Consider the following 17,558-nt stretch of genomic DNA (forward strand, 5'->3'; position numbering starts at 1 on the left):
CATACCGTTAGAAAGCTAGTTTCCTGTAGGTGTGCAGAATCCCTTTATAAATTGAAATTGGCTCAAAGACAAGTACAATAAATGAGTTAAATAATTTAAAAAAATTAACATGGATGTCATGGGATGCCATGCTGGTGACGAAATACAACGAAATATAAACAGAAAATCAAAAACAAATGGAAGAAACTCCAATCACATGTTTTATTTACAGTGTGGGGTGAAAATAGAGAAGTCTGTACATTGCATATTTTTGGTCGAGTTTCAACCAAGTTTCGACCACTGGACGACCTCTCGTATAATATTACATGACTCGAGCAGCTGATGAGCCAAAACACGGTTTTCAACTGTTGTTATTTTGACGGTCCGGCACTTGTCACGACTTATTGGTGTGTGACCGAAACGTCATATTCCAGAACCTAAAACTTCATGAAATTTTTTTAGTGGTTGTTGATAGCCTTACTAATATTTTAACCGACATAATCCCACCAATCCAAAATTTTAATTTTATCAATTTTTTTTATTGCTTTCTATTACATATAGTAAAATGTCCCCCTGTAGTGTATGCGGTTCTACAGTAACCCCTAGCCTACACGTATAGCTTCTACACACTACACATCGCTTCATGTTAGTTGCCCCTTAGGGGTAATAAAACTGATGCACCCCCTAGGTAGGCTGTTGTATCCATACACCTAAGATAGTCAATGCAGTAGTTCTATTGAAGAAAATTTTTTTAAATACTATAACAGCTAAATTATTACAACAAACAACCATTTCTTACATTTTAACCATGGGAAAAACTACCTTAACCAACTCAAGTTTAAAGATACGAAATAGTAGCAAAAAAATCACTTTAAAAGTAAAATAATTAAAATGACTAAATAATTGGGGGGTTTGAACTATGATTACCTTTAAAAGCATGATGTTTGTAGACAATCTTATGGCACAAGATAAATGGATTGTAACAGCGTAATGAATATTGAATATGTTCCGATCGAACCCCAGCAATGGTATTTCTTAACAGCCTATATTTTCTAAGAAATTGATATAGTTTAACATTATTACCAAGCTGCTAGTGTTTCCAACGAGTATATAAAACTCTTCAGTCCGTGATGAAAGGTAGCACCCACATGTTTATATTTTCAGCACGTTTTGTATCGTAGAATCGATCTCGACCCGGATCAAACGTACTTGTACTACCTTATATAAGCTTGTACTGCAACAGCGAAACTGACCTTGGTGATGGGATTTGAAACCAGGACGATCTAGCATTAAAGCCTTTGGGACGAATTAGATATTGATCTTTAGCCAATGTACATTGACAGAATATATTTCAGGAAATCTTTGCTTGCTTGTTATAATATCAGATTTAAATAGTTTAAGAATTAGAGACGAAAATGATAAGTATTCACTTTGAATACTGAAAGAAGACGTCTCATAATACTGTTATATTATCTAAAGCCTGTGTTTTTGTTCTTTACGTTTAAATGTGCTCATTTCAACTAAATATTTCTTTCTTATTTTAAAAACAATTCCCAGCATAGTTGATAGAATGTTATATTATATTATAAATAATAAAAACTAACATAGATTTGGATTTATAGCTTGTGTAATAGCCGTTTTGGTTTTAGAGTAACTCTAGTTGCTTTTGCGGATGACACTGCATTAATTTACAAATTAAGATTCCATTGAAACTTTAAAATTAAATATTCAATACGATGTAAATGTTCTTCGATGGTGGTTTACCAACAACTTTATTGTAATGAACCCAAAAACTAAATATATAATTTTTAATCCATCAAGAAACATAAGTTTTATTACTCCGATAAAATACCACCAAACAAACTGTCAATCTACAAATTGTAATTGTCCTGCTATTGAGCAATAGAGGAAATTAAATATCTTGGATTGTACTTAGACTGAAAGATAAACTGGAAATGCCATATATAGAGAATAAATTAATAAAATACGTAAGGGTGTTTTATATGTTAAAAAGTATGTGTAATCAACGCCTACTCATAAATATTTATTATGCGATGGTAAATTCTAAATTGGAGTATGGTTTAGCTATCTATGGAGGAGCTTACTTTTCGTCAATAACTAAGCGATTACTTGTCTTGCATAAAACCTTTATAAGGATAATTAGTAACAAATGTAGAACAGAACATGCAGCACCACTATTTAAAAAGTTAGATATTTTGCCTTTCAGAAATCTATTATAGGAATAAAGTTTTACGAATATTTTGTAAAAGAAGTAGAGATGAGGTTGAAACTATGTCTGAAAGGAGAATAACATAAAAAATAAGTATAACGCAATAGTTGCAAAACCAAATTTAACAGCTTTAAGTTTTATTTATTCCTTGCACCCAAAATGTTTAATGCTCTACCATTCAATCTCAACACCATCTCAGAAGCAGATTTTTCTAGGCAGCTGTGGCCTTATTTATAAAATTTGGAAAATACTCAAATGTTCTTTTATGGAATTTAGAACCATATTATAGAAGTGAATAATATAGATAATAAGCTATATAAAGCTTTTACTCTTTTCTATCATTTTTGTTGGTAAGCAGTGTATCGTTTTTTACTCTGTGCTAAAGAAGATCACTTTGTCGAACTCACACTCACTGTATATTATAACCAAGTGATATAAGTGACAGGACAAAACCACCTCTTCGATATTTTAGAATTAAAGAAAGTGTATAAATCCACCGACATAGGTTTTAAACCTAGGTGGTTATTGTTTTCTTTTTCTTGTGTAAATGTATTTTTGGGTTTGTTGTATGGAAAAACAATAAAGATTTCTTAAAAAAAAATTTGGATAAGATACCAAAGGACATGCAATAGTTTACATACAGATTATTATATTAACGTAAAAATGATTTTAGGTTGTTTAAATTTTAACAAAAAAGTAAGCAACAAAAATCTACATAAGCCGAGCAAAATTTACCTCAAAATTGTTATCAGCAGATCCATAATCTAATGTAATTTACTTAGTGAATTCAGTATTCCACTTAGATACACACCAGCTAAGAAAACACTTTCAAACTACTAGGTTAAATTATAATTAAATGAAAATAAAAGAAAATCGCTGAAGAAAATTGGATCACTGAAGTCGAGTTGGAGTTGCCAATAATGCCAATTTACTGTTGAAGACTCTTAATTGAGACAATGGCAAAGTCTCTAGATTGTTAAGTATTATTCCGTACTATATTATTGTAAAGAGTAGTTTTACTACCCACCAACCTTTATTTGTTTAAATAGTTTGCAAATCGATTCTTTCAAGGATTGCTCAAGCTCAAGAAATACAATACTGTGTCAATTCAGTTTTCTTATCAGGTGAAATATATCAAATTGTCAAGCCTTACTCTCTTCCCATTGTAATATGTACGCAAAACCAAATAATAATAGTAAATATTTAATGTCAACCAAGTTTGTGTAATCATAGACAAATAGAATTACAACTTAAATATTAACAGCAATTAAATTATCCAGCTGAACAGAATGTAAACAAACATGTTCTTCATAAGGATAACATGGGATCTTTAAAAGCCACTGGGGCAAAGCCTAAGGGACTTGAGAAAATTTTAGGCCTCTTTGCAATTCTACGCCACATGCTATATTAAATACGCTCTTTCTAATGAGACGTGAATGGTTAACATTGGTTAGGAAATGGCAGAATTTATTTGAGTTCAGAGAACCAATTTCATGTTGCGTGTTAATTACATAGACTTTTAACAAAAAATTCAACCCAGTAAATAAAAAATGTGGTAAGACTGTAAGTTTATTATTAAAATATGTAATAGCATACTGAAAAATATACTTTACTCGCACATATTTTGAATTACTAGCATTGATAGCATTACATTAATTTCTCTTGATGTAGTGATATCGATGTTTAGCCCATTAGCGAAACAATCATTACATAACAATGGATGCCATTGTCAAAATACAGGGCAACGATGGGTCGCATTAGCATAATATATATGACGTTCTATTGTTGCATAACTATCATGAGTAATTATTGACGTGCCACTTACATTGACGGTGGAAGAAATAATATATACGATCATACTGATTGTTGAAGCTGTAAACCATATTTTTCATACTTTTATGACAGTGTACTTGTGCCTTACTTACTTGTGATACTTTTATGACAGTATATTTATTATTTTTATGATTTCAGAAGTAGGTTTCTCACTTATTGATTACGATTGTTGACATAAGTTTGTCAAAATTACATTGTACATACATGAAGTAAAAACACCCCAGTTACATTCATTATCAGTTTGACATAATATGGATCACTGTACGACTTAATATTTTACCAATTTTACTACAGGTGCAGTTTGCTATACAGTAATGAAAACGGTGGCAAATAGTTGTTTTGCCAGATTAAAAAAGAAACGGTTAACTTTATTGTGGAAAGCCTACAAAATAATGTCCAACCAATGTGATTAGGCAGTTGTAATCAGGTTCAGTTTGATATAGTATGCTAAGGAATGTTGATTACTCGTTGGTCAGCTTAATCATTAACTATATAACACTACAACGTTGCACTGAATATGTGCAATATGTGTTGTGTAAATATGAATATGGAAGTTAAAGTGCATTGGATTTAATGCAAGCAATGAGCTCCCCTACTATTGAGTTACATTTGCATATGGTTGTTAGGTTTCACAGTTTTTTATAATTATAATTGTATAGTAAATTAATTGTTATGCTTATTTAACTAAGTTATTGTTCGATCTTTTTTTATTTTTATTATGTGAAGTGTGAAGAACTTTTATTTTGATTTTAAGCAGCCAAATAAGGACTCTATCACGCACAGGCCATTGTGACCCATGTGATATTTTTATTTCCTTAATGTAATGCTGCAAAATAATTTGTTGTAAATAAAGAATTTCTCTCTCTCTCTCTCTCTCTCTCTCTCTCTCTCTCTCTCTCTCTCTCTCTCCCTCTCTCTCTCTCTCTCTCTCTCTCTCTCTCTCTCTCTCTCTCTCTCTCTCTCTCTCTCTCTCTCTCTCTCTCTCTCTCTCTCTCTCTCCCTCTCTCTCTCAATGGTTTAATCCGTGTTCAGTTCAGTTTCATCTCTGGAATAGAGTTGATGGACTAACTCAGACAAGGGAATAAGTGAGTAATAGTTATTCCCTTATTTGTGGAAATAAACACTCGTGATTCTAATTTTATTAAAGCTCGTTTGGATTTAGCGAAGAATACTGCAAAACATACTCGTTTCAGCAATTTCATTAAGTTTGAGTGTTCATTACCTGCATAAAGGTGAAGCTTAATAAAGTGATAAACATTCTACTAAATAACTGTAATCTTTTACGTTGCTTTCTGAACTAGCAAAGAATATCTATCATGACAAGTTTTTTTAAAGTGGTATATTTTACGATTTAGAACGGTCCCATTGTAAAAGGAATTCAACAGAAATGGTGGAATGTTGGAAGCGTAGATGGTGGAAATTTACGATCCAAAATACATTCCATCCCTCCCCTCTTCCATCAAAACTTCTCCCACAACAGTTAGTGTACAGTGTACAATACTCTGCTAATGGAACAGCCGGAAAAATGAATCATCTTGTGTAGGCCTACTTTCGTGAGGATTATCATACATAAGGTTTTGCTGTTTGTGTTGTCCTGTTGTCAAATACAAGTATAAGAAAGCAAACCATATTATATCTGTTTGTAGTAAAAGTATGGCAAATAAAGTTAAAATTCTTCTAGAAGAACTGGTAATATTGGAATGAATATAAATTTGAAATAAAAAGTTCACTAATAATTTTAAGAATTTTTTATTTCATGAGGCCTCTCGCAAGCCATGCTGGCATCATGACTTTTGTGATGTTTCTGATGATGCCAGCATAGCTGGGAAAAGGCCTTATGAAATTAAAAATTCTGAAAATATTGGTGAAGTTTATCAAATTAAGTAAAAATTATCGTTAGCCATAAAAGATCTCAATTTGTAGAGCAATATCAAAGTCACTAAGCCATTGAAGTTCATCTATGTTTGTTTGTTATTCAATAGAAATGCATTGAAACTAGTCCTATGAATAATTTAATAAAAATGCAACTAAAAATAATTGGTTAGGGAATTGAAATCGTAATAGCCTAAAACTTATCAGGGGACAACCAACCTGGTCCGTGAGATGAACCTACATGACGATATGCACAGAAAGCTCCTGGAGATCTACGAAATGATTATAGTGTATCATGGTTTAGGAGACATATAAAACCAGTTGACTGTTTAAATCTTTGAGGAGGGAGATGATTTATTGACCATAATCATTCAATAAATCAGTGGGTTACTCGTTTTTATTGCCAATATCGTTGCCTTTTATTTCACGAGCATCCATAGATACAACATATTTCACATTCCATCATGTGGGAAATCATGAAAACCGTCGTAGAGATGTGGGTAGTCTTAAAATAGATATTTTTGTCACCTTATCGACCCTGAACTAACTATAAAGCACCCTTCTACATCTCTAAACCCTCGACCATGACAATACCACTCCACGTCACATCCGTTAATTTGTCATATTTAGTCCTGAGACGTCTTGGGACGAAAGCCTTTTTTATTTTAATGTTAAACAGAAAAACCCACTTAAACTATTACGAAATGCAACGAACTCACCATCATGAAGGGGGTCGATGGTGTGGATCATAAGTTGGAGCAGACCATGTCTGAATTTGTTTCCTGAAGGCTGTGCGGGTGCACCACCACTTCCGGTTCCCCCGCTAGCACTTCCTCTTCCGGCCGAGGGAACTCCACTTCCTGCTGAGCCGCCGCCCCCGACGCTGGTCTGACTCGAGGTGGCAGCGTTTCCATGCTGGAACACAAAGGAAGAGTTAAGGAAAGGTCTGGCAGAAGACGTAAAACCTGCTGGCAAGTTAATTCGTCAGCGTTGTATAAAATATATCTACTACAGAACCAAATACATGGCGATAGGCAATTAGAGTTGCCTCAAATATGTTTTATAGCCCTATGAATTCTCAAGGAGAAGTTTGGAGAGCACTTATTGAACGTGTGATCCATAAAGATTCTGTCCCACACATCTAGCCCACTTTAAATCTCAAACTATTTTTACTAAGAGTAAGGAACTAATTTATCCCTTTAATTCCTCACACATTGTTTGTTTTGCATTCTAGGATTAAGTACAACGTCTCTGATCGACCGTGTACATAAAAAGGTATTGTTTTTTAAAATGTTCTAATCTTGTTTGTCAACTAAATACTCTTTTAAGATTGTACGATAATAACTAAACACGATTAAAATAGAGATATACTAGGTGGAACCCGCTGAAACCGACGGTTAATATTGAGATTTCAAGCAAAATCATTTAACTATCAATCGATTTTAATAACCCTATTTTTTGGAACAATTTGGGTTGTTCAGGATTCAGCAGCGTGCTTTAATGATCAATAATTCAAATGACAGCTGTTATTTCACCGAAGATTTTAAGACCAGAACATATAGGGTAACGTAATTTCAATTGAATCAATATATCTAATATTAAAATCCATATCTAAGAAATAATCAAATTTATGTTTTTTGATTGTGTAAAACCATAAGTATCTTGAACTTGACTGATTCAAACGATCAATATCTCAAATGAAAGCCTTTATCTCTAGGAGTTTTTCTAAGTCATATAACAAATCTAAAATAAAAATGGTGTTACGTAATACGTATCATTGAATGCAGATAAGTCCTAAAATAATTATAATTATTTTTGAGTCGGGATTCATCAGTGTTTCAAGTACGTCCGATCTTAATAATCAATAGCTCAATTTAAAAATGGCATTTCACTGTAGGTTCTTAGACAAAAACATATAGGATAATACAATTAGAGCTGATGAAAATCATCTTTAATTGAAGTCAGAACTAAAAATAAAATAAAATTTTTGTTTTTTGGACGAGTAATACAGTGGATAAATTAATAATGATGCTTGATGCACTTAGACAAGTTAGGATTTACATCTGTGCGTGCCTGCATACCTCTAATTTAAGACCAAAATTATGAAAATCAGTAGGGAAGAAGAGTCAAACCAACTCTGAAAATAAAAACAAATTTAACTCCCATAAGAAATGCAAAGGGAGGGAGTTGCTTTTGTGCATGATTCGAATTATACGTTAAATAAATGAATGCCGATGCTCGATGGCAAATATGAGCGTACATACCTATAATTTAAGACCAAACAAATTATGAAAATCTGTCGGGTAGAAGAGCCAAACCGACTCGAAAAAGAAAACCAATAATTCTTTAATACATGGAAGATTATAAAGTGCATCATTCTTTGTGACTTTACTATTTTTATTAACACTATCAGTTGTGCATGGATAGAGTTCGTCTAAACAAAGTAAGGGAAAAAATATCCGCTTCTTCATGGTTAGTTTTTCCTCCATTCAACCTAAGTCACGTGACGTATTGTGTTCACGTAGGAAATCAATAAACAAATTTAAATACCAATCTGAAATCACTACCAAACAATACACTTTAAATCGATGTTTGTGATAAAGATGAGATGGGCATACTTTCCTTGATTTTTAGAATATTATTGGGCCACGAAGTATACAGAAATAAAGAACAACTCTTGGTTATTACGGGAAAAATAAACCTTCGCTGCCTAATCAACCCGGTAAGTTTTAACACAATTGTCTTCAGCAAGAACATTTAATTTTTTTATATCAATCAACACTCCTACATAAAACTGCGAAGACGTTAGTGTAGATTTTATTGAGACCAGCCATTGTGCAACTGGTCCCGGTAGAAAATGTAATTTGTATCATCAGTTTGCATTTGAAATCCACGTGACACATACATTTTGCAATGGCGTCCTACAGAATGCGACAAAGAAAATTAAGTTAAGGGTGGACAGCAGGCGCGACACAGTCGTACCAACCGCAATCATTCGGAACCCTATTGGCAGACATGACAGGACGTGATTCATGTTGCTAATGGAAACAGGTGCACAAACAGCCTGTGTTAAATGTTTGAAACTACTCGATCTAAATCCTTAGGCCGGGGCCACACGTGGCGGATCGTCCGCGCGGCTTATGATCGCGCGATCATAAGCCGCGCAAAGGTGTCCCGGCCACACGGGGCGGATGAACCGCTTCCGGTTGAGGTTTCTCAGCCTACGTACTGTAAGATTAGAACATTGTTTAGTTCACTCGTTCTTGTTGTAGTCATGGACAAAACACTTATGTTAGTTTGTGAATTAGAAGCGTGTGGTGAGAGCCTAAGGTTAACCGAAATCATTGGGTTCATCCTTTCACAACCGATAAACCATTTGTGTCCCAAACCTTTTACGAGCACATGCGAAACCATAGTTCGGAGCTTTTTTTACTATTGCATGTAAATATCATCGTTTGATGAGCTACTTCAATTGCTTTGACCGTATATAACTAAAAGGAAGATACTCTAATGAGAAATGTACAACATGAAATACAACATGAGAAATCCCACAGACATGGTTTGTATTAACAATTTCTATGTATTTGTCTGTATCGAACATTTTACACCTATAAACCAAAACGAACAAGCACGAATGCTGGTTCGCGAACTCGTTCGAATAAACGACACGTAAGTTTACACGTTTGTACCAAATTTCATCAAAATCGGATCATTTTTGCTTGAGTTATCGCGCCAACGGACACACACACACACACACACATATATATATATATATATATATATATGAATTTGAACGGATGGTGTTTTTGGCCTCTAGGGACCTCAAAACGAAAAATAAAATCGGTCCAGGGTCCAGGTCTTACCATGAGTACTACGGTAATAGCTTATTCCCTATATGGGAAATTCGCTAAAAACAACTACAAATGCTTGAAAATGAGCTCCACCCGCGCGGACAATCCGTATCGTGTGGCCACTCTCATAAGACTACGTGTGTCATCCCCTCCAACGCGGCTTATGATCGCGCGGACGATCCGCGACATGGCGCGGACAATCCGCCCAGGCGGCTTAGGATCGCCCCGTGTGGCCACTCTCATTTGATTCAATGTGTTGTCGTACCACGCGGATCATCCGCGCGGATGATCCGCGTCGTGTGGCCCCGGCCTTATAGAGTTCGTATATCATTTTATTATATTGAAAGGGGTGGAATTTAATTCGAATATTAAAACTATTTTAATACATACTTGAACCCCAATTCATAAAATTCAATAACCATTTTGATGGGTATAAAACTCACTAAAAATTATAAACGTAGATACTATATAAATTTCATAAATGACTTTTCACTTTAAACTGATTAAATGCAAATTAATGTTTGATGCAATTTGTATTTATTTAAAAGCTCTCTATTGAGATTATTTGCAGATCGGACCTAAAACAACACCCCAGCCCTTATCCCCAAATTATTATAGGGTTCTCATGAGTGGTTCACCGATCTCATTTTTACTTTGCCGTGACTACTTTCCACCGGCGAGTGTCACGACTCATATTCAATGGTTAAGTTTTTTTGTGCAGGTGCGAGGGTCTAGTTCAGCGTGAGTTTCAATAAATCAGCGACCTTCCTCAGGTTCACCAAATATGTTACAGCAAAATAGGCGGGACGTGTTCGATTAACATAATTCATAAGTTTCACACCATCAATATAAATAGGTCATATGATACAAATCTCTCTCCACAGGTAGATAATGATTTGGGCGTGTGCTAGCCTAGCGATTAGTGTCTCGGGCTTCGGTTAGAGAATGATGCTTGATCCTCGGTAAATCTGCAATTATTTCTAGGGTAGAAACATATTTTTTTCTTAAAACGTTTGATATTCTTAAAATAAAAAAAACCCCTCGTGTTGACACACAAAAAAGTTTAATACATTTCTGGCAGAGGATGTCATAAAACAAATTTTGAAGGGTTCAAGTACAAGTGACTGACCAATGTGGTAGGGCTATATTCACTTAACCTTCAAAAGAAAGCCTGATATACAAAAATGGGTACATTTTTAACAAGTTATTACCAATTATGAAATAAAACAGTTTCTAAGAAACAGTTCAAGCAATAAATTTATCACGGTGTTTGAACCTGCTTTAGATAAAGGAATATGCAGTTTTTGATACACAATGATAGTAGACATGGTCATAAAATGGCGTCCCAATAGGATCGAGCTCCAAGCCCCCTTGAAGGGTGATAAAATCTCTAAAATACACTCGCTCTTGGCCTCTTGATTTTCGGAACCAACCGGCCAACTGTGATACTTTCGCTTATGAAAAAGCAGCCAATAAGTTATCGCTAGAGTAATAAAAGAAAACATCCAACCAGATCACATAATTTGTCCGAGTTTTCAGTTGAACAATGTCGTTAACAATTACAAAATATTAAAAAATCTGTTGTCCGGAGTAAAAAAAAATGTAGTTGCACGTTATAGAACATGGTCAAATTGGGCAAATGTATTTATTTCATCCTATAATATTTATATTTGATCAAAAACAGTATTTCCCTGTCATCCTCTTAAAAAACCTTTGCGATCAATTTAAGGCATGATTTTAAAAAAGATTTGTATTTTCGGAAAGCACGTGATTAACCTTCTCTTCCTCGACATCTTAAAACTCTTGTAATATTTTAGGTGTTTGTTCTACAACAAAGGATCATCTGACAGCAGAAATGTGTTAAGCGTTTACAAGCTGACATACTAGATAGCTTCAGGAGAACTCATCTTACTATAAAGACACGCGATCTATAGGGATATTTTTCCTTATTTAGGTAGGAGCAATGCCCTCATTTGATTGAACTAAATTTGTTTTTAAAATACTCATAGATATTTAACCTCCTAACGCTATTTAAAACTAATACAATAACTGGAAATATGTTTTTCTTACTGCGGCAAAACAAATATTACGGGGCCAAATAAGTTGTTTTATACCTTGCGCAAAAACAGAGTCAAGTACATTAGCTATGTATTTTTCTCTTTCTAAATTGGTTTTGACATGGAATAGTAGACCTACTGTTTCAAATTTTTTATTTCATGATCTTTCTATTATCTTACATGGTACATTCTACAACAATAAAAAAACAATAGTTGATAATTATAGATTAGTTAAAATGTAAAATAATACGGTCATTAACCTTATGTTAGACACAGTCACTTTTCACCTAGTGAAACTCTACACAATACTATGTAGCCTACATTTATGTTTTTAGAACTGGATACGAAACGATCACTTAATTGTTTTTCTACCATTCACCGCGTTAAAATACAAAGTAGAATCACATATTGATTTAACAGATTTGCTCTTTTATGCAAGTGATTAATTTGATATATCCATTCATATTAAATGATAACTAGTATACTAACTTGGATGTAATATCTTCATTAACTTTTCACTTTGTAACTTTTATGTATTTATCTATAACTAGACTATGACTGATTTACATTAGAAAAATGTTTGGATTTCATAATGCATTATTATGTAATTTTCTAGTTTTGTCTCTGTGTTACCAATTAGTGAAGTGTGTTTAAATTATATTCACCAAATAGTTATTTGAAACAGACACAACTCATTTTATGAGGAAGTACTTGCAGTAAATTTGAGGGAAAACTTGATAAATCCCTGTTTTACTATATTTTACATATTTATTTAGATACAGACTCTTTATTTGATTTCAGCACCATAGCCTATTCACGGTCAATTGACGCCACGGTAAATGCAACAAGTTAGTCCATTCACCCACGAGGACAAGTTGTAATTATCTACCTACCTAGCAGCAATTTGCCACTCCTGGAGAGGGGGGGTGGGGTGGTCGTGTTGGTAGGGGGGGGGTAAAGTATGTAATCACTAGTCGCTTAGTCCGAGCTGGGCTGTAATGAACAAGCCAAAGCGTAGTACGTCAAAGTAACGTGTGAGAGATATAAAAAATTGGAGTTCTATCAGATAGTCACAGCGTATAGTGGAGAGACATCCAGATTTATGTATAGCACAATGATTGATTTTGATAGGATCGCCAAATTCAGGATGATCTGGGGGTCTGTTATTTTTTTTATTTGTTACAGCCTTCCCTTTATCATGCGAGCCTCAGTTAATCATAGAATTCTCCTAACGAATTTTATGCCCTTTTATGTTCAGAAATGTAACTATGTACAGTAAACCCAGCATATTCAAAATACTAAATAATCCACGGAGTCTAAGGGTATAAAGACTCTCTTTTCAAATTTGTACACTGTGTCAAAACCAACTTAAATGAAAATACGTGTAAGAAAAATATACAACTTACGTAGAGCAATAATCATGGATACGTTCCAAACTAAAACTAATTTGTGAACCACTACAACTATAGAACAAGGTTAAACTAGTTTCGTGACCTAATTATTTGGAAAATAGGAACTAAAAACTTACTAACTGAAGAACTTTGAAAATTTGCTGAGTTACTCGAAACTATAGTACTGTAGTTGGTTTAATGGCATCACAAGATAAATTATATAATTTCAATCGGTCACCATGTTTAACAATACTAATTGACAAGACTTATTATATGACTAACTAAATATCGAAATACGTACAATGTTAAACCGATGTTTTATAGACCTTTAAAACGGAATCTTAATTTAGTTTCCAGAGGAATTTAATGGGTGGGTGCATTTGAAAAGCGACCAAATTGACGACTATATTTTGCAGCTGTGGTTTTGCTCTTTATTACTGTCATAAAGTTTATTATCTTTTCCATCTACTGGTAAATGAATATTAGTGAGAAATATTTATATTAATCACGTATTTACTGTGTACTGAGTTTCACATTTGCAAAACATTTTATTTTGAAGACATTTAAATAAAATAAAAAATGGATGTATCTTCTTACATTTTGATCACTCAGTGGCTTAAGAATATTGAATGAAGGAACGAAGAAATATATCTGACAGTCGGGATTGGTTGAAAAAATACAGCAATACTAAAAATTACTACAGTTGATTTCATAACTTTAGATTGGAGGAAAACTTGAACTATCTTTAGCTTTTATTGCTTTGAAAAATCTAGGCTATGGCTGTCTGTGAGTGCGCCGAACTACTTTATCTTTTCTTGGATCAGTTTGTTAGATGAAGGTACAAAATGCCTGTTACGTATATGTTATGAATCTCATTAAATTTAAAAACAGAATAAATTTTAGAGGACATAAATTAGTGGAGGGAAAAATAAAATATTAATTTTAAATGTATTAAGTGGAAAATCAATAGGTCCAATTGAACTCCACATGAGTTCAAGATCCTAAGCTATTTTCATAAATACGTTAACATATTTCTGTAGGTTGGCTATGAAAAGTTTTAAAATTAACCTTATAAGCATCTTATTTGCTTAAAACCGTAAAGCTTTAAACAAAAATGTGTAAATCTTGAGTTTAGACATTACTTCAGCCCGGTCACGATCAATTCTGTCAATGTCCCTTCGTGTGTTTCGTGTTTTTTTGTAAACGTGTGTATGTTATCGTGTGTCACATAAGTTTTATTCATTGAACTCTGTTAAACGACCTTCAAATGAAGTGATTACCTGACACCTTGAGGCCTGATGATGGTTCAGAAGAATCGAAACTAGTCGCAAAAACAGCAGCAAAGGATTACTTTGTGCAGTTATTGTAAACAAATTCAATGAAGATTTGTACAAACTTAGCACCACCGAGACTTAACATCGGGTGAAATTGTGTACCAAGAAATATTTCTTTCATAATATTATATGTCCACAAGACATCGCACAAATAATGAAATTCGTGCATAGCTTCTACTCAAAATCAGAAAGTGTTTTGTGTAAAAGGATATTGTAAACCTCAGAAGCAATGACACTAAGGCTGTAGATTCTTTGTTTACCTGTTCGACGTCTCTGTGTAAAAGAGGTTATATCGGGTTACAGACCCATCTTATGTCGGTGCGGCACGACATTTCGATATACTGGTCACCGGTCTGAACAAAATCTTATTTTTCGTTTCGTTTGTGTATAGCCATTTGTATAGGCATGCGTATATAAGAAGGAGCGAGCATAGCCTAAACGTTATAGCAGAGGATAAGATAGAGGTCCATAAAGTAAAAAATAGACGTTTCTCGGACAAGGAGAAATGTCTGGGTAATGTGAAGCTCCCTCCACAACACCCAACAAATAAGTTTCAATTTGACATAAACAGCCAAACTTATTTTGGAAAACAGAAATATTTTAGTTTTCCTGGTGAGATTCCAATTTTAGGTAACCAAAGAAACACTGTAATGAAAAAAAAACAATATACAGGTCCCACTTTAGCATTTGGGTTGAAATATATCAAAAAAGCTATTTCACTTTAAGCAATCAATGTTAATTTTGCAATTTATAATTTTCTATTAAATATACTACAAATAACCTACACTATAACAAATAGACTAAAAAAAACCTAAGTTTTACTTTTAAATAAAGGCATTTGCTTGTATTTGAAAAAGCTATTTAAGGATTCATATCAATAAAAAATATCTGGAAACTCTAAAGGCCCCTCAATGGATCTGCCAAAAATATTTACCTATTTTAAATCTGTGCGGAAATTGCACTTTTAATTTAATCTTAATCCATTTATAGGTTAGGTATGAATGATTTTAACGTCGAAAAACGTCCACTCTTATGAAACATCTATTTACATAGGGTAACCCAATGTTTTAATCCATATACACGTTTTTCTTTTCCAAACGTGCAATTTACTCTAAAACTGTTATTATTATCATAACGTAGCATTGTGTTATCAACTTTTCCCAACAATTAAAATAAATGGGGAAAAATACAAGTCGCTGACTTCTAGACCCTCCCGTTTTAGAACAAAAGATACGACTGTGAGTGTTTTTGTCGTAACTGCAGCCTTGGTTATTCAGTGGTCGTAAGTCCAGAGCAGACCTTCAGTTTATTGGCCTCAACGACGCTCCTCATGTGCTGCTGTTGTTTACGAGGTTAAAACGATAAAAGTCTCGATAAAATCACAAGAAAAACGGTTCATGGTCAACTAAGAAAGTTATTGGTGAGAGCAATCGGTGTTTCCTTTCAAATGTTTTCATGGATCACCTTTAAATTATGCCTAACTTTGGGATCACGATTGTGTAAATTACTACAGCTACAAGGAAAAATCTGAGAACCGAAGACAGGCCCTCATAGCTAGGTTTTATAGTTTTGATACAGGGGTTTGAAAAAACACATAATATCAGCTTACAAATTAAAAATTAAAAATTTTAGCCTAAATTAAAAAATTTTAATTTTTATTCTAAAAAATGTTATCAAACAGTAAAAAATTCAATGTTTACCCACTATTTTTGTAATGATTAAATGTCTAACTAGAACAGTATTTTTATTATTTATTTTTATTAGCAATTGATTTAAATTATGTCAAATACCAATAATTTTAACAAGCAGAAAAATGCAAACCACTATTAATTAGTTATTTTGTCCTTAAATTCACATAAGTTATTACAGCACACAACTGAACTAGATTGGTTCTTGGAACCCTTAGAACTAAGTTAAGTTTTAATTTAACCCAGCCACGTGTTTAAACCAGTGCCTTTGCTCACTCAGACAACTGTAAAATTCATCAGTAGTTGTAGTTAGGTCAAAGTAGAGTTTTAAATACGATTGACCAGAAGAGACAAATTTTATATTCCTTGCTCAACGTAGCAGAAAAATGATTTAAAAATTATATTGACGTTTAAAAGACGATTTTGAGAGACAACCATACTTGTATATTACATTTTACCACAACTAAAAAAAGTAAAGGGAAATTACTGCTATTAATATGAATAGGTATCAATAGTTCCTGGTAAATAACGTATAAGGTCCACTATAAGTTTTCCTAAACCCAACACTCTTACATGCGACGGTTTTTTCATTCCCAAATAAAAATTGTTGTTCTCACTGTGTCCTGAGGTCTACATTAATAGTTTGTTTATTTGCTTGTCATCTGGTTTGATATATTATTGTTTCATGTTTACTTTAAGTTTTGGATTTTGTTATTAAATACAATGAAAGAAGTGGCTCTAACAAAATGGGTTTTAATTTAATATATTTAAGGGCACAACATGGTGGCAGCGGTAAAGACCCAATAAATTGAGTAACAGGGTGTCTAATATATATGCTGCATTACAATGTCAGACTCAGAAAACTCAGATATAACAGTAAGAAGACAAACATCTAAAATGACACAACATTCAGCAACATTGGGCTTCATTGATAAATACTCCTTTAAACCAGAAGATTGGGGCCCATGGTTAAAAAAGTTCAATAGGTACAGAAATGCTACCAATTTAGATCAAATAGATGGAGAAAAGCAAGTAAATTTCCTTATAATATCCATGGGTGATAATGCAGAAAATGTATTAATAGCAGCAGGAGTAACAGAAGAAGATGAAAAGACTTATGATAAAGTGGTGGAAAAACTTAATAAGTATTTTACACCAAGGGTGAATTTGACCTATGAGAGAGCGAAATTCAATCAACGAGTACAAAAGCAAAATGAACCGATATCCGATTTTATAACAGATGTACATCAATTAGCTTCTTCATGTGATTACAAAGACATGAAAGACAGCCTTATTAGGGATAAACTCATTGTTGGAATAACA

General features: G+C 33.5%; 1 protein-coding gene across 1 annotated transcript in view; it reads right to left on the reverse strand.

Moving 5' to 3' along the window:
• Positions 1 to 17,558, reverse strand: part of LOC128997506 (sodium/potassium/calcium exchanger Nckx30C-like) — a 201,173-nt gene that overhangs the window by 68,628 nt on the left and 114,987 nt on the right. Inside the window, exon 3 of the mRNA XM_054423145.1 lies at positions 6,634 to 6,829. Within this exon, the coding sequence (XP_054279120.1) occupies positions 6,634 to 6,829 (196 nt within the window). The remainder of the gene's footprint in view (positions 1 to 6,633; positions 6,830 to 17,558) is intronic.

The sequence above is a fragment of the Macrosteles quadrilineatus genome, unplaced genomic scaffold, assembly GCF_028750875.1.
Source record: "Macrosteles quadrilineatus isolate MER2022 unplaced genomic scaffold, UCM_ALF_1.0 Scaffold_6__1_contigs__length_79288215, whole genome shotgun sequence".
NCBI classification, from domain to species: domain Eukaryota; kingdom Metazoa; phylum Arthropoda; class Insecta; order Hemiptera; family Cicadellidae; genus Macrosteles; species Macrosteles quadrilineatus.